The 21,170-nt window shown below is 36.0% G+C and overlaps 1 protein-coding gene across 1 annotated transcript in view; it reads left to right on the plus strand.

Annotated features, from left to right (window-relative positions):
* The window catches only part of OTOGL (otogelin like), a 90,378-nt gene that overhangs the window by 46,342 nt on the left and 22,866 nt on the right, over positions 1-21,170 (plus strand). Inside the window, exons 27-40 of the mRNA XM_068191963.1 lie at positions 1,038-1,197; positions 1,433-1,455; positions 1,597-1,770; positions 3,430-3,549; positions 5,734-5,850; positions 8,604-8,760; positions 9,300-9,326; positions 10,756-10,923; positions 12,494-12,772; positions 13,389-13,506; positions 14,742-14,821; positions 15,713-18,519; positions 19,203-19,380; positions 20,215-20,357. Of these exons, the coding sequence (XP_068048064.1) occupies positions 1,038-1,197; positions 1,433-1,455; positions 1,597-1,770; positions 3,430-3,549; positions 5,734-5,850; positions 8,604-8,760; positions 9,300-9,326; positions 10,756-10,923; positions 12,494-12,772; positions 13,389-13,506; positions 14,742-14,821; positions 15,713-18,519; positions 19,203-19,380; positions 20,215-20,357 (4,551 nt within the window). The remainder of the gene's footprint in view (positions 1-1,037; positions 1,198-1,432; positions 1,456-1,596; positions 1,771-3,429; positions 3,550-5,733; positions 5,851-8,603; positions 8,761-9,299; positions 9,327-10,755; positions 10,924-12,493; positions 12,773-13,388; positions 13,507-14,741; positions 14,822-15,712; positions 18,520-19,202; positions 19,381-20,214; positions 20,358-21,170) is intronic.

Genomic DNA, 21,170 nt, shown 5'->3' on the forward strand with positions numbered 1-21,170 from the left:
CTCAATATTAACAGTGGCTCATATTAGTGTTATGAAGTTAACTTTCTCAAGTAATTTCTATAAATATGGCTGCTTATTGATTTGCAAGAATGGGTACAGAAAAGAACAGGAAAGCAAATTAAAATAGGAAATAATAGGAATAACTCAACTTCTTTTTTTTTTGGTGGTAGTGTTAGCAACTGAAAAGACAGTTCATCTCCTTTATTCAAGTAAAATCTTAGTACAGGAAATTACAAGATGCAGATGTGTTTCCCTCAGGATACAGAAGAACCACAGAAGCTGTAGGTGAATAAACAGATGTGTTGAGCCAAGATGCAAAGGTGATTTTTTTGTGCCTAGAATGCAAAAGTAATGAAGGGGCTGTAGAGCTAAAAGATGTGGGATTGGGAAGGCAGTACATTTAAGTTTGAAGTACTTAAACACCAATAAATCAGGACAACAAAGTATTCAAATCTTCTAAATGTTAATATAACCCCACCCTCCAAACAAAAATATTGGCAGAAACCTTTACCCCCTCCAATAACATTAAGTATGACTCATGGTTTTGTGAATTTTGATGTGTGGTGGCCCAGAAACTGTTCTATCTATTACTGACAGATAGAAGGTTTCTCGGTTTTAGAAACATGAAAACAACTTGATCTCATGTACCTTGGTTTAAAAATAAAGCTCTTTTTATAGCATGTCTCAATTTCATCAACCACACTGTGCTGTAAATATTAGATTCCAACTATAAGCATATTTTAAAAGCCTAAACCAGACTCTTATTTTAGGGGTAGCCTGATCCTCTGAGTTTGTAAAGTCTTCAGCAAGAGGAGTCACAGCTGTACATAATGGCTTCTTGAGTTTAACTCCAAAGTTTGTGGGTTCAATTTTGAATTTAAAAATGCATTTCCTGATTTGGTGACTTGGTTAAATTTAGTTTTAAATGTGTGTAAATTCTAAACTATCCAATTTTTTTTTTTTGTGATGGTAAGCATAGAATAAATATGAAATGCAATTCAATGTCTAAGTAAAATGATTTCTTCTTAATGTTGCAGAGCACAGATAACTCAAATATATCTATAATTGCTCAGAACAAAAAGTGCTTTGACAATGATATTGTTTGCTCAAAGAATGTTTTCATCACTGTTGGAGACACTGAGATTTATTTTAGTGAACCTTCTGAGAAGCAGGTTAGTTATTTTCTTTCCTTTTTTGGTTGCCCTTTAAGATAAGCACTGCAAATTTACAGCTCTAAAGGAGCCTGTTTTTGGAAAGCATCTCTCAGTCTGAGTTAATGTAGTACAAGTGTCTAGGCCTGGGTAAAGCAGCAGGTCCCAGAACACACTTTTTTTTTCCTTTTTTTTTTTCAAGTTGTATTTGTCATACAAAGAAGATTGCCCAAAAGTCTCAAGGAATTGAAACATACTGGCATTTATGAGTTTCTTTCCAGTTGATTTAGAAAGAGAAACCAAAGTATGAAGCAAACTTCAGTGACTGAAAAGACAAAATATCAAAGTATTAAACAACAGTTCTACTAATATTATTGATTCAGCTATATGCTAAAGTATTCTTCAATATATACTCTGCTGTTATGTGGTAGCATTGCTTTAGTAGATCTTAATAAATATTCATTTGTGTCAAAAGACCCTAGGGGCACAAGAAAACAAATCTAACTATCAGCTCTGGAAGGCTGGATATTATACTGTGATACACTTTCCAGAACAGGACATTACAATTCTGTGGGATAAGAAGACAATGATGCATGTAAAAGTTGGACCTCGATGGAAGGTGAGCTGAAATATAAACCCAAGATTTTGTGTAGGTTCTCTATATTGCTAATGTGATATTTTATTGAATAACGGTGATAGTCTTTTCTTCAAGGCTACCTTTCCCAGTGGTACAGCTTGTTCAGCTGCTACTATTTCCCAGGTAAGAAGAGATGGAGAAAGCAACTTCTGAAGAGAAGGAGTGGTTTCTACATGTATGCTCACTCTGTTGCTCGATACACTGCAGCCTTGGAGATATGCAGTGATTCAGCTCTGACTCAGAGATACTTTGGGGGCTGGAAGGGAGGGGTAGTTTTTGAGTTACCCAGCTCACTGCATGTTTTCATTGGCTAAAGGCAATGTAAAAGACACTTCCGTGCCCAGTGACATGGAAGATGGCAAGTTTGTAGTAGAGATTGCATTAGACTGATATTGGAACTGCAACCTGGGATGTAGTAGAGGCTTCTGAGATGAACAGATGGAGTCACATGTTGGCTTTAATTTAAAAAGACAAAATGCAGAAAAAGATCTAGAAAAAAGCTTACATTTAAACCTAATGGATATATTGTGACAGGATTCAGTAATGATGCAAGAAAGAATTCAAGGCTCCTTTTTTTCCCAATTGCTCTTCTCTTTTCCATTCCTATATCATCATCTACCTTTGTGTTTCTGCAACTCAGTTATTGGGTGCTGGCAGAGTAACCATATCAGTGCAATTCAGAATTACATTACTCTTTGTTTCAAACATGAACACATGTATGAAGATGGGGCTTATTCAGCAAAAGAAAAAAAAACATGCTAGGCTAGAATACAGTATCAGATTTTTTGAAGTGTAAGTCAAAGCTATAATGACCATCTAATGTAGTTTTAAAGCAAAATTATTAAAGGCTTCTGTCCAAATAGGCATAAAATACTTAATTCACCTACAAGTTGATTTATCAGCCATGAATACACATAGAGAAAAAAAAATGTCTTCTGTTTTTGAGTAAGCTAGCAGGCAGCTGACTTCTACAGGTTGTATTTAGGAACACAAATACTTCCAGTTCTTTCTCTTTCCAATGACTGTTTCCTCCAGAGGCTCCTGTTCAGTAAGATGTCTGCAGTAGACCTTAAGAAAAAAGAACTCATTAGTGTGAGCCACAGCACCCTAAAAATCCAACTCTACTTTTTATTGTTGTGCAGGAATGTCTATTTTCCAATATATTTATATATGTATGCACATATACATAGTTTTTCCGTCAGCAGCATATACCCAAGGAAAGAAAGTTGCAGCTGTCTCTTTTATAATTGCTATTACAAATGTTCTAGCTATTGTGAACTAAAATTAGAGGCAGCATGTTTTAATGACAACAACTAGTCGGGCTTCACAATTATGAAATGATTCACCTGAACTTTTGACTTTTGGACTGGAATCGCTACTGAGCTTTCAGAAAAAAATATTACTAGATTCCAGTCCATTTTCACAGGCAGGCAGTAAGAGGTTCTGGAAAATAAGAAGAAAACCACTGATTTCTGTTAAAAGATATTTACAATATGGTACTCAGGCAGAGCAGAGGGTCAGATATTTTCAAAGGATAAGTCAGATTTACATTCACAGTTTTTACTTAAAATTTTTTATATTCCACGTGTGTCATTTGTGCCCATAACTGACTGCAAGTTTATGGATAAACTTCTCTTTCAGGGTAAACTAGCAGGCTTATGTGGAAATTTTGACAAATATACTTCAAATGATCTGACTACATCAAACAACATGGAGGTGAGAAATGCACAGGTGTTTGGAGACAGCTGGGTATTAGGACAGGTAAGTCCCATGTCCAATAAAAATGTATAGAAAAAAGATGTGTAAAGAAGCACATTATAAGCACATGATGTACAGATATTTTCTAAAATTATGGTCACTATATAAGAGGATATTTTAATTTTTGTGTCTGTAGATATGAAATGTGTTAATAATATTGTATGTCATAGCAAACAGACACAGAATTTAAATGATACCAAATAATGTCTTTAGGGAAGGATATGTTTTCCCCTATGTAAGACAGGGGAAATCTGGTATTTTTGATTCATCCCAGTTTTAAAAACAATTGTAATTTCTCTGGGGTTGGAGGCATCAGGATAGTGAAAGTAAGCAGAATCTGAATGCTGGAAAAAAGAGGCCTGGAAGAGTTTCTTTCTGAACACTGAAACTGAAATGAAGATTTGTTTTAGTGGCACTTTGTAAACAGAATAAACTGACAAAGTTGAGGTGGCAAGGGATGGGCAGAAAAGGCTCAGAACAGCAACAGGGACAACCCAGTATGGAAACGTGCTTTCTGAGGAGAAGGTAGGAGGATGCTGTAGGGAGTGAATGGTTTATAACACCATTTGGTGTTATAAATGGTTTATAACACACATTTATGGTGCAGCTCTGGTTTATAACACAGGAGAATAGGTATATCATTAATTTGTGCTGAGAAGATATACATTTTTATAGCCTTGTGGACCTCCTGAAAAATCATTATTTGTAACGCATTCCCTTTGGGTGTCTGTCAGGACCAGTTTTTAATCTGTTCTCTCCTTGACACAGTAGGAGATTGACCAAATATCTCTCACCTCATGGAGGAATGTTTTTGAATAAAGATTTTGAGGCTCCTCTGTCTCAATATCTCCCTTTGGATATATTTTATTCTGCATAAAATGTTTAAATTTCATAAACAAGCAAGGCAAATGTGTAGAGTTATACTGCTCATCTAGAAGGTCCTACATAAACAAATGTGTGAATACTTTATATCAAGTTCATGAATTTTTCTTTTTCAATTTATCAATTCAGCAGCTCCCTTAAAAAAGTGTGTAGTGTTTGCATAGCACATTAACTTGTAGGATTTTATAACTTTTGCTTATGCATCTCAGACTTGCACCATAATTTTTGGTGTAGATACATATCTATAAAATCTCATGTCATCTCCTGATGTCTATGTTTGCCAAAGCACTCAGGATCTTATGTTCAGCCTTGGTCTGGCTGGTTGGCTGTGCTCAGACAGACTTGACACTTCATCTGCCCCTGAAGTAGACCTTCAGGATTTTTTCAGAAAGGACCTTTGGCCTATTGTAAAGATGTATCCTGGTCACCATTTCTGAAAAACTGAAATACTGTAAATGAATATTTGATAGCTGGAGGCCTAGAACCCAGCTCTGCTACTGGGAAATGTGCTTGTATTAGCACTGTGAAGCAGGAGATGCTTCCAGGGCTTCTCCTTCCTGGGAGTGTCAGCACATATCCTCACAGCAGTCTGAGCACCTGCACAGGAGGGTAGCATAGGTGGGTGACTGCACTGCAGCTAAGGCTGCTGTGGGACACCCCAAAGATGCCTATGCATTCATTGTCACACCCTCCTGGTGCATTACACCCACCTTGCCTGCAGCACCAACACAGCATGGTTTCAGATGAACTCGTGTTCTCTGAGTGTCCCTTTCCTATATTATTCTGTTCTTTTTTTCTTTTTGAAGAGATCCTATAAGTGATGTTGTATCTCACCCATTTTTGAGTTATCATGATGATCTTTGACTCTATATTTTAATGAGTTGCTCCCTTCCTACCACTGCTTCTTTATTTGAACTTACAGGGCTAAAGCCATCTGTAGTATGACTCCATTTAAAGTCAGTGAAAACCACCCAGGATGGATTTGGACCACGTATTTGTTTGTGATGTTACAGTTGGTTGCTCTGGTAATGATTATAATGTGTCACAAAGAAAACATTTTGTCTTTATGCACTGAGCAGACAGCAGGAACATTTTAGTGCTTTAGAACAAAACAAAAAGATTCTTTTTTGGTGCAAATGTTTACAATTATAAAAACAAATCAAGGAAAGAAGATGAAGAAGATAGAATTGAATTTTTTTTTTCTGATTATGAAAGTATTGAATTATATGATACTATGGTGTACCTGAGTCTGTGATAAACACACCTACCTATAAAATATTTGTGGGTTTTTTGCTTGTTTTCAAGTGCAAGAGTCCAAATGAAACACTGAGACCATGTGAAGTACATCAGAGCAAGTTCCCTTATGCAAAAAAGGAATGCTCAATTTTATACAGTGATCTTTTTGCACCTTGTCGCAATGTGGTAAGTTTATTAAATATCCAAGATTGCTCTCATGAAAATAATAAAATTCCAGTAATTAATTTCTTCTTGCCAGTACCCTCAGTCTGAATGTGAGGATACAGAGTAAAGCCCTGCAATTATCTCTGTTTGGGTGGGCTATATCTGTGCAGAACTCCTTGTTCCTTTCAAGACTGGAATCTAAACATAAAAGTGGTTACAAAGTTGTAAATTAATCTACTGAATAATCAAGGTTCTAGCCTCTTTAGGTTTTATTTATACCTTTTGCTATGTAGGTAGCTAAGTTTTGCATATTGTAAATTTATATAAATTGAGGGATTCTAAAGTAAGTGTATGTATAATGCATCTACAGCTTAGTTCAAATGCTTTTATTGTGTTGTGTCCTGCTTTATGTAGAAAGAAATATGAGAGAGCAAGATTTCTGCTTTCAGGCTGTTGGTATTTTTAATTGTTTGGCAGCTTATTGTCTGGTTTTATCAAAACTCTGAGGTTTGGTATCCTTGTTTTCCCAATACCTGGCTGAGTATGAGTTAAAAGAGTTACAAGAATGTCCTTCAGTTCAGCCTAGACAAGATGGGGACGACACTATTTTGTGTGGTAATCTTTTATTTCATTTTAATCCACCCACTATCAATGCAAGACATGCTTTATACATTTTTCCTATTTCTAATTTTAGCTTCCCTATGGTATTTAGGTGCTTCTGTACACCTGAACAAGCAAGAACCACTATGACATTTCATCTCAGTCTCTTAATTTCTTCATGGGTATTAATACTAAATGAGATCATTAGCTGTCTCAGCTGAACCTCCTGACTTTCAGGACCGAAGCTGGATATCAACATGGTTAGGAATTTGCCTGTGAAGGAGGTTGCAGTAGTTTAACCCAAGAGATTTATTAATGTTGACTTAAGTTACTATGTAAAGAATTTTTTGAGCATGTGCCTGAGAACATAGTGATGAGTGTATTTTCGAAGTGGCAAATAATAAATAAAAATAGAACTTCTGAGAGTCTTTAAGAAACTATATTATTATAACAACTTAGAAAGACCATTTCTCTTAAATGTTCATTTTGTTAATTTTCTATATCTTATCCATGTTGTGATTAGAATTTGCAAATATTATGCCAGAAATTTAGCATAATTATGTTTAAAAAAATCTATGCCAGGAACATGTAATTTAATTTGTAGTCAAGTATTTCCACACATATGCATCTATCTTGTATGGGAGAGTAACTTCTTTCATGTGTTTTTAGAACCTATTAATCAGCATGTGAAAGTACAGCTCCTGCAAATGTAATGTAGAGTGACCTCCTATCAAGGGCATGCACAGCAGACTGCTGGGTGGGGAGCAGGGTGCCAAGAAAAAAGCCCGAGCAGAGGCTGACACTGGGGCCACTGAAAGAACAGAAAACATGGATGGGGGTTCCAACGTGCTTATTGTTGCTCCTGTTATGTGCGTAGAAGATCCTGCAGTGCATGCAGGCAAGCTCCTGTCTTGTGGGACAGGCGGCCTCGCAGTTCAACTCAGGCTGCAATACCAGTTTGCAGGGAGGCAAAATCTTGCATCTCTGGCTGGCAGCAGCTGATGGATTGCAGTTACCCAGATAAGGACTGAATTCAGCAGGGTCTGAGGACCGTGACCACAGAGAAAAAAGCATCTTCCTCCTAATTCCTGAACTCAGCAGGAACTTTGGCCCAAGGCTCCCAGTTTGTCACAAGAGCAGGATATTGCTTACCTATGGAGAGATGATGTTCTGCTGGCATGAGAGACAGATTGAGATATTTGGTGCCAGTTTGCTGTTAGGTGATTTCTACAAAGCTACTACTGACACTTTCAATGGAGCTAGTTCTCATGTGTGTCCCCCACATCCCCAGTGGTATCCCTGTTTTCAAAACAAGAAAAAGAATGAAAGCACAAGAACATCTCTCTGCCCTTGATCCAGTCCCTGCCAGCTTCTAGCAACTGCCAGCTGAGAAGCTGTCATTGTAATAGATAAGTACTGCTTTGTTACTGTGGCGGTATTTCTGTAATCTGACGTGTGCCATTTGAGTGCTTTACAGCTGAGCTAGACCAGAGACTAAGCTGAAGGAAAGCATCGCTTTAAACAGTCCATGTGTTGAGTAAGAACATTGTTTTGGAAATGTTGCTCAACATTACAAAAAAGAGATTTAAACTCAAGAAATAGTGTATCATGCAAAAGCATGAAATATTCTGATAGATTTTAGAGAACGTGGGTTTCTGATGTAATGGTGTTTTGTGGGCAAATTATATTAAAATCTTGATAAGTGCAGATTTTTTTTTTTTCTGCACAATTTTGCCAGTGGTCTTAAGCTTTCTTCTCCTGGGAAAACCCCCCTGTATAAATGATTACTTTAATTACTTTGTAATCAGAGTCACACCTATGATTTTGTTGTTGTTCATGCAAAACTGACAGGATGACTACAGATGGCAGTATTTGCCTTATAAAAGCAGAACTGCCAGCTTCAATAATTCTTTAAAATCGATGAACAGCGAGTGTGTGGACGAGCTTGCTTGTTAGTAATCACTGATTGAATTTTTTTTTTTTACCTTCAACTTAGGTATAAGCTGATCATTTGAAGTGTATATTTTGTGTAGGAATATGCCCAAATACCTTTGGAAAATATCTCATTTTTGTGTTTAATTCTTTCAGTCAGTCCAGAAGTAAAACTCCTGCTGCAACTGGAATTTGTACAGCTCATGCAATTAAGTCACCTGTTTTTGTTCTTTCCCCCCCAGATTGATGTGACTTCTTTTATCAAAAATTGCCACACAGATACATGCAACTGCAATCTTGGTGGGGACTGCGAGTGTTTGTGTACCAGTATTGCAGCTTATGCCCACAAGTGCTGCCAGCAAGGAGCAGCGATTCACTGGCGATCTCCTTTGCTCTGTGGTATGTACCTGGGCTGGCCATGCTCCAGAGCCCATCTCACAGGCATCTCTGACTTTTTGCTGCCCAATTATACAGATATGACAGAAGCAGGTGGATAATAATCATAGTTTACATCTCTCAAGCTGTCTCTGTGTTAGGTGTGTCATCCTTATACATCCAAATTTACTGTCTTTCTGAAAAGGGCTGGCTGTGCTTAGGGTGTGTTAGCACAGAGACTGTGGAAAAGGCACTGGTGGATGTCCAGTTTTTTGTGTAGGGCTCCAAAGAGACCCAGTCTGTTCTTTTCATTGACAGCAAGAAGGGTTCTTAGCTGTTTACTAATTCCTGCTTCAGGTTGGCCGTCACTGGATGAAAGTCTAAGAAAATAAAATCACTGACTGAAATATCTTGTGGGACCTGAAACTTCCTCTCCTGAAATGAGCTTTATATATTTGGGATGCAGAGATACATGGATTCTCTTGTTACTTTGTAATAATAATAATAGTAATAGTAATAATAATAACAGTAATAATAATATGCTTGTTTTCTTTTTCTTTTAGCTTATGACTGTGAATATTACAACCAAGGTATGTACTATTTGATATTCTTGTTTAAAAACTCAATTAGTTTATGGGCTTTTTCTTTGACTTGATGTATGTAGTTTTAAAATTACTTTTATTTTTAATGAGTGAAGGTTAGTGGCCCAGCTGTGTTGAATGATCCTAGTAATCCCTAATGCCTCCATTAACAAGTTCATAATGTTCAGTGTGGGGGGTGTGGATTGATTCATCATCCTACAACTTATGGTAGCAGTCAGAGAGATGCTCTAGAAGGACATTTCCTTGTGTTTGTACTGTAAATTTCAGAGCTGGGACCTACAATATTTGGACATTGATAGGCTATTGAATTTTGTGCATAAGTCTAACAATACTGTACTGTAAAAATAACAGTACCTTAGAATGAGAGTGGTATTAATTTAACAGAACTAATTCCTGTCATCCCCCTAATATTTGGATACTGTGCACATACTTTATAGGGAGCAATAGATGTTGAAAAGGGAAACTTGACTAATCACAATGAATCTGACTTTTAATGTATCCTTTTGATGACTAGGATGACTTGTGTCCTATAATGAGGATCATTATAGAGATTATTTTTTTCTCCTCCAGTCTGGCCTACTATTGTAGTAGGATGTAGATCTTGCTAGGTATAGCTGACTTCCCACAATTTGTAATAGGGAATTTTATCTCACTCAAAAAGGTCTGAGGACATGGCTTTAATGATGAACATCACAATAGTGGTCTTAAAGGTCTTTTCTGACCTTAATTATTCTATGATTCAATGAAAAAGTAGGAAGGAGTACTGGTTTTGGCTAATTTTCTCCACATAGTTAACATGAATTTAATAATATATTTTGTATTTGTGATGACAGTGGTGTTTTAGCTACTGCTTACATAGATTAAGGCTTTTCCCAGTTCTCATGCTGATCCATCAGTAAGCAAGCTGGGGCTGCACAGGAGGTTAGAGGGAACAGAGCTGGGACAACTGACTCTAGCTGACAAGAGGGATGTTGCACAACACGTGATGTTGAGTTCAGCAATAGAAGTTGCAGGGGCAATTATCTGCGACTGGCATTGCTTAGGGTTCATCTAGATGTTGGTCACCTGATGGTGAAGAATTTTGGCTTTTTCATCACTTTGTTTTCTTTTTGCAATTTTCTTTGGTTTCCTTTCCTTTTTCCTTATTTCTCTACAAACAAAACTCAATCCAAAACATGATTTAACTGTCTTTATGTCCACCCATGAGTTTTTTTCAGTTCTTCCCCTCTGATTCTTTTGTGATGTGTGTGGTGAGTGACCAGGTGTGTGGTGTTTAGCTGCCTGCCAGGGTTAAAGTCAAGGACAGAGTTATGCATGTTTCCACTACCAACTGGAACCAAGTGGAAAATTAAGACTTAAGCTTTGTATATTATGCAATGAAAAAATTTACTTTTCTGTTTGATTTTTCTTCCTGTAGGTCTTGGTGAAGGACCCTATATTTTGGCAAGTTTTGGAGTGAGTGACACAATTATAGGGGCTAATGTATCCAGCAGAAGGATATTTCCCTTGCCTAGAACTGGAGCACATGGAAATGTAATTTTCAGTTTCATGATAACTCCAGGTCTTTTCAAAGATAAAGATTCATGTAAGTGTTCTCAACAGTTTTGTTAATGGTGACAGATATATCTCAAACTATATGAATGATTTTTCCTGCATCTTCTAAATGTCCTCAAGTAGTCTACATATTTTTAGTTTTTGGAATAAGTGGCCAGTTTCAAAATGAATAAGGGATTTAAATTTTAATTTTTTTAATATTAGAAAACCTCAGTTCCAGCTTTAAAGTTGACTTTTCAGAAGTAATTTTAGAAATATTACAAAATACAAGTGAATAGAGTAAATTTGTGAAAAAATCCAATTAGTTTGCATAACTGGAAACTGGTGAATTTTTCACAAGTATCTGGCAAATATCAACACTTAAGGTCAATGCAGGACATTTTTGTCTCCAGTAAAATTGCTTCTACCTTGTGTTTCCACCTTATTTTTTACTTTTCCTGACCTAGAAAAATGTGCAACGCAGAATGATCAATCTATTTCTGCATTGTTAACAAGCAGCATCTCTATGCAACATAGAAGGTAATTTCTTAGGTGAACAGCTAATTCTAAACTCTATGTTTTACTTATCAGAGACTTACCCAAACTATGCAACAAAAATAAACCTGTTTAAATATTTTTCCTTTGGTATATATTTTTCTTTCTTCACATATGTGAAGATTGTGCCAATTAAATCAATAAAGATTTTGTCATTGCTTTCTCAAATAATGTAATGTTTTGGAAAAATGACAAACCCTCAAAAATCAACACAAACAAGGGCTCTCTCCACAGAAAATTATCAAACTAAGTTTACAAACATTTGAATGTTTATTGCCATGGGAAAATTAGGCTTTTAGATGTGATTTTGAAATGAAAAATACATACAACCAAAGAATTAATTCAGTGTTTTCAAATCCCCATGTAAAGTGGAAGTAAATAATTCATTATATCTGTGCAGTACACAGATGACTTTCATATGGAAATGAGGGATGAGATAATATTCCTGTAGATTAAAGCACTTCAGGACCATTGACAATCAAGTATGAAGTCAGTCTTCTTATAAAGCCTTACATTTTCAGAGATTTTTTTCACTCTTGATTTGTGGCATGGATAGAGCAAATGGAGGTCAAGTCTCTTATTTGGCCATAGATTTTCCTATAGTATTTCTGGATATGACTGCATATAAAAAAAAGTCTGACCTCAATGTTCTTACAATGTGATATAATTTACTAATGAAATTTTGGCCTTGCTAAGCTGTCAGACATTTGCCCAAACTTGAGAAAAACTCCCAAGATATGCAAGTTCCAGTCTGAGACTGCTTAGGAATCATTTTTGAAGGTTAGTAGCAGTCGGCTGAATGCAATTTTGGTCTGACTGATAAGTTCCCTGGTGGTTCTGGATTATATGATCTTTTGAAGTCTCTTTTAGACCCTGCACTGTTTTTCTAACTCTCTTTTTTGCAATATAAAGCTGATTTTTTTTTTTTTTTTTTTTTTTTTTTTTTTGTGAAAAGACGGTTTTTAAAAGGTCCCACTTAACAGCCAATATATGGTATTTAATCTCAATTATAAGTTGTTTTCTGTGAAAATCTCACAATTTTTATTATTTTTTTTCTTCTGTGGAAGCTCTGTCTCTTGTTTCCCTTGAATCTGCTGAAAGACCAAACTACTTTCTGTATGTACATGACAATGAAACCATCGGGTTGGAGCAGTGGCAGGCAAATGCCTCCTTTCAGAGACGAGCCACCTTCTTCCACCACCAGGGTCTCTGGAATCCAGGGCTCAGTGCCTTCGAGCTGCACAGTAAAAAAGGTTTTTTCATCATTCTCACCTCATCCAGTGTTAAAGTGGAAAAGTATGATGGTTCAGAAGAATTCAAACATTTCAGTAGCTTTAGTATTGAAGGTAAATTTTGCATAATCCACAGGGATAAACATTATTTTTCTGCTTGCCTTCAGAGCATTTTCTTTCTCGTATTTCATCAGCAATAGTAACAAAATTTTTTATCTTATTTTTAATTTCTCTCTGTCTTCCATTCCATCTCAAAATGCTATTATTTTTTAACTTTTGTAGATAGAATGGTAACTTTATCTTTGAACTACATTTCCATTGGCTTACTCTTTCAAAATGAAAGTGACATGTCACAAAACAATGTATGTTAATATCTCATTAGTAATCTATAGGTATCTATTATTTTAAATGAATTGAGTAATTGTATTGTCTGCAACCAACAGTATCTTCAATATATTTAACTGATCTTTTAGGTTATAAAACAGAGTATATTGTAAAAATGAATAGCTGTTTTTATTGTCAAAGCTTGAAGTGCCTTTTAGCTTGAACAAATTTAAAATAATCAAAACTGAACAAAATCTCACCTATTGGAAGGTTCTGAAAAATTTGTCTATTTGGTTTTCATTTTTCATTTATCTGACAATCCCAATGTACTTTATAGAAAAGGTTGTAAATTTAAATTGTTTATTGACTATTGAATCAATAAAAAACTCCTTTCTTTCCATCTCAGAACTCAGTGCTTCTGTGCCTTACAGAAAGATGTGTGAATGGCGATATGAATCTTGTGCTAATCCTTGTTTTAAGACATGTAGTGATCCTGAAGGAATAGCATGTAAATTTCTTCCTCTGTAAGTAAAATTAATCTCATATTGCTACTGTATTGGTTTTTGTAATAAGCACACCATATGCTTTCTGAAAATCACTGCTGCTGCAATATCCATTTAGTTTTACTATCCAGATTTCAATATCATCCTTATGAGAAACTCTCACAAGTCATATGAAAACATTTGTACCAAGCCTCTCATTTCCCACAGTTTGTATTCCCATTTAGATGCGCTCTCCAGCACCAGAGTAAGAGGGTTTGTATTTAGCCCAGAGGATTAGCTTCTGGTAGTGGTTAAGCAGAAAGCTGTTAAATTAAATGAAGGCTATTTCCTTCTGTGGATTTATAGTTACATCCTAAACCAGCACACCATGATGCTAAAACGACTGCATCTTTCTGGTGTTTATATGACAGAGATCAAAAATTGTAGGAATAGTAAGGGAGGAATACGCCCTCTCCTGTAAGAAGAGGGAACTTTTATACTGGGAGATGCCCATTGGCATGAAGGGAGGGATTTCAGAGGCGTGATGGTAGCTTGGGACTTACTAACAGATTTCCTGTCTCAGTGGTTCTCCCCTGGCCTCTATGAAACCACAGCAAACTAAAAGGAAAAAATACCTAAAAGCTCAAGGCATAATGTGGTGGAAAAGAAAGGATAGTTTAGATTTCAGACTCCCTAGGCATATGCAATTTACGATTAGTAATACCACTAATATGATTAATTTTCTCTGTTGGTATTCTTAGCTTTTTCCTTGTAGGAACACTGGTTGTTAATGTAATGATTTTCTTATTGAAAAGTCCCCCAGAATGAAAAAGACATGGGAATATAGTGACTTGTCTCCATTCTCCTGTGTTGAAAGGACACAAGAGAAAGGCTTTATGGAGTCAATCTAAATATTTTAATATCTCAAATGTACATATCTGGATAATGCAAAAGTCTTGTAGACAAGTTCATAATTCTGTGAAAAACCTTTCTGTTTAGGGATTTAAACTTCCACCTCGTTGTGGAAGAAAAATGGTCCAAAACTATCATATTCATCAGCCTATGCAAATAATTATTAACAGTTTAGAAATAGAATTATGATGCTCAATAACTCTTTGACCTTGAAATGCCTCAAAATGCTATGTTCATAATTTCATTGAAAAGTTCTCAGAGCTCTGATAAGACATTCTAATGGTTTGTTTAGCCAAAGTAAAATAATTTAAAATTAACTTATACTTCTACTGTGGCTCTAGAATTGACTATACAATATTTTAAAGGGTTGAAGGATGCATGCCATACTGTCCGAAAAACATGATCCTTGATGAGGTCACACTTAGATGTGTTTATCCAGAAGACTGTGAGTATACTTTATTCTGTTGATCTACTGTTATAAATTACTCTAAGATCCCAGGAGAGGATTAATCAAAAGCATTTTTTTTTAACTAAATGCTTTCTCAGAACATATTTCTGTTGAAGAATGTTTCTCTGGGACATAGACTCCATTCCCAGTCATCCAAACTACAATTTCTGCATTCAAAAAGTTGTATTTTACATTGAATTCTCATATTTCTCAAATAGTGGGTTATATATAACCTTTTGTGATTATGTTATACTCAGAGCAACTATATTTGACTATATAATGCTAGTATATTACACATCTGTAAGGGAGAGATTTCAAATGAAAGAAATACAGCTGTAGCAAAAAGTTCAGTCTTTTCAGAGGATGACACAGCACTAACAAATTCAGCTCACCTATTTCATAATTTCTGGTGTGTAAAGATACCACATTAATTCCTTATTCTGTGGGATAAAGTATTATTTTTACATTCAAATTTAATTTTAATACTGTATCTTATTTTATTGTACAAATTTTGAATTAGATACATTATGCTTGATATTTGCTAGTACGTAATTATCTTGTATAATATCTTCTAAGGATGTAATATACTTATTTCAAATATTTTGCCATTTTGGATTTACTGAATTTTCTATGGAATTGCCTTGATGCTTTGAAATTGCCCTGCAAAATAAAGTTTTTCACCAATAATAAAAATTTAACTACTTCATTTGCAGAGAAAATTAGAAAACATTTTGAGTCAGCTGAGTTCCTCAAAGTAATCTGATGACCTGGAACCATTGGCAAGATCTGATTTGCTAATATTTAAATGGGATTTGAGTAGAGATGGATTTTTTTTTTTTTTTACTGATAACCCATAAAAGACAGTTAAACACACATTTTTGCTTTTAGGCATACCTGTGACACCTACAAAATCAGAAATTGGACTGAAGCCTTCACTGTTAATCTCTCACATGGGTCCTACCACGGAGAGATTTCCTCAGACACTCCCTGTGTTTGTTACTTCAGGGAACAAATCAACTCTCATCGGTGTGACAGACAAAATAACCATAAATGCAAACACAGCTTCAAGGGGAATGGATATGTCGGCACAGTCTATTACAGACTTTTATTCATTGGAAGCTTCTAATGCAGCCACCTACTCAACATTTTCATTACCAAGTACAGTGGAGCCTTCTGATGTACTTCACAGCACAGCCAGCCCTACTGTCCTTTCCAAACCCATCCCTTCAACAGATTTTCCAATTCTTTTTCAAGCCTCAGCAGTCACATCACGCACTGTCCGCTCTAATGCATCTATAACTTTACCCATTACAGTACCAACTCCAACAACCCTGCTCAGTGCAAGTCCTATTCCGACACATTCTGCATTATTAACACCCACTTCCCTAGTGGTAGTTCCATTTTCACTCGAAACATCAACCACTCAGCTAGGACCAGTTCGACCTTCCTCAGCACTAACAACTTTAGCCTCCAAGATATCTTTGGTCACTACTGAGCTGCCTGCAGGGATTGGGAAGAGTAGGAGTCCTTCAGTAAGTCGTTCTAAGGGAGCAGAAATACACTCTGAAGTGTCTTTGTCTGCCTTGAGGGCTGACAGAGAAACTTTCACAAGACCTGTATTTCTTCTAGGTTCACGATGGACACTGAACACATCTACTTCTCCTATATCTACTTTCTCTGTTAGAACTAGGTCTGGCATTAGTCAAACTGCAGTTTACCCAACACCCAGTTCTGTACTGGCTTCAACTGCTCCTCAAATTCCTATGACTACTAGATTTTCTAGCTCTGAGACAAGTGTTCCTCAATTAATCACAGTTTCATATTCCAAAACAGGAAAACCCTTGTCTGAAACTTCTCTGATATCATTAAATGTTAGCTCATCTACCAGTTGTTCTCCAAAGCCACTTTCATCTTCAGTGCAAACTTCAACAACTGATCCCAAGCAGACATCTGCATTAAAAAAGGGCAGTATTTCTGCTGCTCTGCCAATAATAACTGTATCTTCACCTCAAGTTGTTTCTCAAAACCCTAAAAACACTTCTTCAAATCCTGCAACTTGCACAGTATCTACACCAGTGCATTCTCTGTTTACCTCCCTGAAGCCCAAAGCTATGGCAGGTGCCACTGTGGCCTCCAAAAGCTTTTATACAGTACCTTCTAGTGCCTTCACTCCTCTAATCAATACAAAAATCTTTGATAGGTCTGTAAGTAAAGCCTCAACAGAAAATAAGCAAATAATGCACACTGATTTCTTTTCATTATCATACATTTCTAAAAATCCAAAGAAATCTGTTACGTCTACAGCCTTCCCTCTCAGGACATTGGTATTACCCCTAAATTCTACATCAATAACCACTTCAGAACTTACAGAGTACCCAAAAAGTTCAGATACAGAAATGAAAACTGACCCTGTGGCTTCAGGTATTTCCATTTCCAAAAATCCTTCTTTTACAAGGTCATTATCTTTACTTACAACCGTGTTATCGACATCAGAACCATCTTATGTGACATCTCAGACTAAAAGTTCTTCATTGATTCCCATAGGCAGTAGCACATCATCACTAACACAAAATACAAGTGCTACCCAAGCATCAGTTTTATCTCCAGGTACACAAGAAACATCAAAAATTCCAATTATAGACCTTGCAACTTCTGTGTATTTTTCTAAATTCACTTTAAAAATAAGTCTCACTACCAACTTTTCAGCAGCATTAAAAGCATCCATTGTAATGCCCTCTTTACTAATGTCTAACACCTCTGAAATCACTTTAGAAAGCCAGCCCTCTGTGCCCTCACCTCCTCCTAAGACCACTCATATCTCTAATGTTTCTCTAGGAAAACAGAGTTCTTCAGTAAGCTCTTCAGAAGAAGATGGAACAATATCAGCCATACCAGCTGGAATCACTCAATCCACTACACCAATGATCACAAACACAACAGTGAATGCTACATCCTCAAAAGCACCTTATATTTATGCAAAAATGCTACCTAGCTCTTCAGCCAGTTTATTAGTTACTTCAGGCACCACCACCCTAGCCTCTAGGATTACTACAAAAACTGCTGATTCTTTTGTTGTCAATTTGGATTTTTATGTGGCTTCAGCTTCAGTTCCTACCACCACAGAAGCAGACAAATCTTTATTTACAACTGCAGTAACTCAAGCTTCACAGAGCACTAGAGAAACTCCAAAGATTAATATAATGGAAACAACTGGCACTACAAATCCATTATCACAGATAAAGAGTACTTCCTACATAGCATCGGAAGTTAAATACACAAATTCATTTGAAAAAACTGTGGATATTTCAGAAGATGGTCAGGCATCACGTGAGCAAAAAAATGCTACCAAGACAAAGACAACCACAACTGACAAATCTTCCTCACCTTATTTGCCAGTAACTGCACTTCAGAGTCTGCTTTTTTCAAGAAATTCAACCTCAGTCAAAAATATCTCTATTTCTGGAGTCCTGGATGTAACAACATCAGATAGGTCCAAAATCCCAACACAGAAACCCATTACACCTTATTTTAGTGTAACAGAGGCCACAGAGCTGCAAACCAGAGCTATAATAGATTTATCTCTTTCTAGTGGTGGAATGGCTCTGCCTTCCTCATCAGAAACGATGGCTGTAGCTGACAAGGCTTACTTTGGCACGATGATGCATACACTGATATCTACATCTTCTGAGTGTGTGGTATGATCAGTCTTATTTTCCCCTGTATGTTAACATATATATTAATTTTCAATCCATTCTGTTATTCTACATATGTAATACCAGAGATTTATAATAGTTCCTATTTTCTATTTAATTTGCTTGTTTTAAAATTCTCAGTTATTCTTAGAGGATAGTTTAGTTGCTGCTCTTACACTGTCCTGGTATATTCTGCAACTTGGATATATTGCTCTGAAAAAGATGCTTTAAAGCTATGTGAGTTTTCTAGATAGCTAAATATATTTCTGAGGTGCCAAAAAAGCCATAATCCTTGGAATTTTGATGTTTCTGCATGATCTTTCCCTGGCTTTTCTTCTTCCACATGTTTCTTTGTCATAGATTTTAAAATGATGGGAATGCATGATTTTTTGTTTCTTAAAATGCTTCAGATTATAACTGATTAAAACATGTACCCTCAATGTATAATGCTTTACATAGGGTATTCCATCAAAGCTGGATGGAACAGGAATGGTGTGGGTGAATGGACATGTATCATTGTCACTGGTTACAACCACACAAATACAAGTCATTCCAAAATAACTGATGAAGGGCAGGTAGACGTGCTGATTGTCTCTCAGAGCTGTGGGATGGACAAGTCATCGCTTGGACTTCATAAGGCCAATGAAGTTAAAGTTGACTCTGGTTGTTTTTTCCTTATGTGACAGCCAAGATACCTCGAACCTGTTGACAAATGTAGCCAGTATGTATGTGTTAATACGGCTTGGATGTTATACAATCTTTCGAGGAACTGCCCTAAGGATGTGCAGAAGCCAGATTGTGGTTTTCGAGGAATGCCTGTTCAAGTTAACACTGATAGCTGTTGTCCAGAATGGGAATGTCCCTGTAAGTGTCTCTTTTATTTTTAAATAAAATACGGAACCTTGATCTGTAAATGTCAAGTAATAAATTAAAGGGTTATTACAATGGGAATATGAGGTTAAATACTGGAATGAATTAAAAATAGCTATTCATCAGCAAAGCAGAATAAAATATACTGAACATTTTGGTACCTTTGAATTGACATCCTGGAGAATGAAAATATTTTTCTTTTTTAATTAAAACATTGAAATGACATCTCCAGCATGAAGGCCAGTATTTTTCAGCTGAGACTTTTCAGAATTTTTATTAGTAGAAATGTTAAGATTTCAACATTTTATGAGGAAAAATAAATTAAATGCTAGCTTTTCTGAGAGACAGAACCCCTATATTTCATTAACTCTAATTTCAGTTTTAATTCCTGCTTAGACACTGCAGAAACTGGCAGATGAGCCTGCCAAAGGAACAAAAAGGCTAAAGAGAAGTCATATTTAAAACCTTGCAGCATCAATGAAACTAATATTGCACTTTATATTTTTTCAAGTAAAGACAGAGAAGTCCCTTGTCAGTATCTCAAAAAAAAATATTTATGCATATATTTTATCTCACATCATGCAGATTCATTGACCTTGCCTGTAAAACATTGACTTAAATAAAATTTTTCACCAATTTAAGCATTTTTCCCTACCCTGGGCACACAGAAGCAGGTTAAGGTATTTCCACTGAGTAGCCTAAACATTTCCTTAGACTTATGGCTCAGTATGTTGTCTGCAGAACAAGGTCATGCTAGAACTGAAAGTTTTTAGAAATTCCCTGTATTTAATTTTGTGGTAACCTCATTAAATGACAGTTCTTTTTTAGGTCATTGTTCTGTACTGTCTGAACTGAGTGTTATTACATTTGATGGAAACAACATAGCCCTCTGTAATATGGCTTCCTATATTTTAGTCAAGTTACCAGGAGAAATTATTGTTGCTCATATTGAAAAATGTCCTGCTAATCAGGTAAAGTTCTTGCATTTATGCAATAATTATAATTGTTCCTTGAATTTTTTTGCATTATAGGTTAGAAATTATGCAAAAATATTTCAATTAAAACTTATACATAAAAGCCACACTCAATGAAAAATACCAAGTTATTTAATTTTCAAGAAGAATGCTTAATAATGCTGTCTAGATAAAAGAATTTAATCTTGAGTTAAATAGTAATTGTTGTGTTATAAGGAAATTCAAATGTAGATGCCTTTTAAATTATCAGAGGTGACATAACTTCTCAACATGCATTGCTTCTTTCAGGCTCTCCACACAGAAGTGTTCTTGTAACCTTGAATTTATACTTTACAATATGGTCAAAATAGTAAAATGTTTTTAATAGTCACAAAATATATTTAGTAGTTATTTTAGGAAAGTATTAATGACTTTGTGATGAGTTGTTCTTTGCGATTGTCTGACTCTGCATTGTCCATAGAGGGGATCCAACTACTTTATTTTTAGATTGCCAGTTTAGGTCGGGTCAGTCTCATCCTTAAGAGTCTGTACATACATTTCCTTTGCATTGTCCATAGCCCTGATTTGTGCAGGCCTTGAGCAGCTGGATTGAGTCCATCTTCAGTTTGTGGGTAAACCAGTCAGTGATGAGGGGCTTCAACAGGCTTCTTTCCTTCCCATCTCTTATTTATTCTCACTGGGCAACTGTACACTTGAAATTTAAGGCTGTTAAAGGTAACAGTCTTGCATTGTCTTAGATGTTTTCTATTAAATTGCTCTCTCATTTCCTGGTTGCAGTCTAGAGGTGGGAATGCAGAACATATATGCAGA

The sequence above is a fragment of the Anomalospiza imberbis genome, chromosome 5 (genome assembly GCF_031753505.1).
Source record: "Anomalospiza imberbis isolate Cuckoo-Finch-1a 21T00152 chromosome 5, ASM3175350v1, whole genome shotgun sequence".
In the NCBI taxonomy this organism is placed as follows: Eukaryota; Metazoa; Chordata; class Aves; order Passeriformes; family Viduidae; genus Anomalospiza; species Anomalospiza imberbis.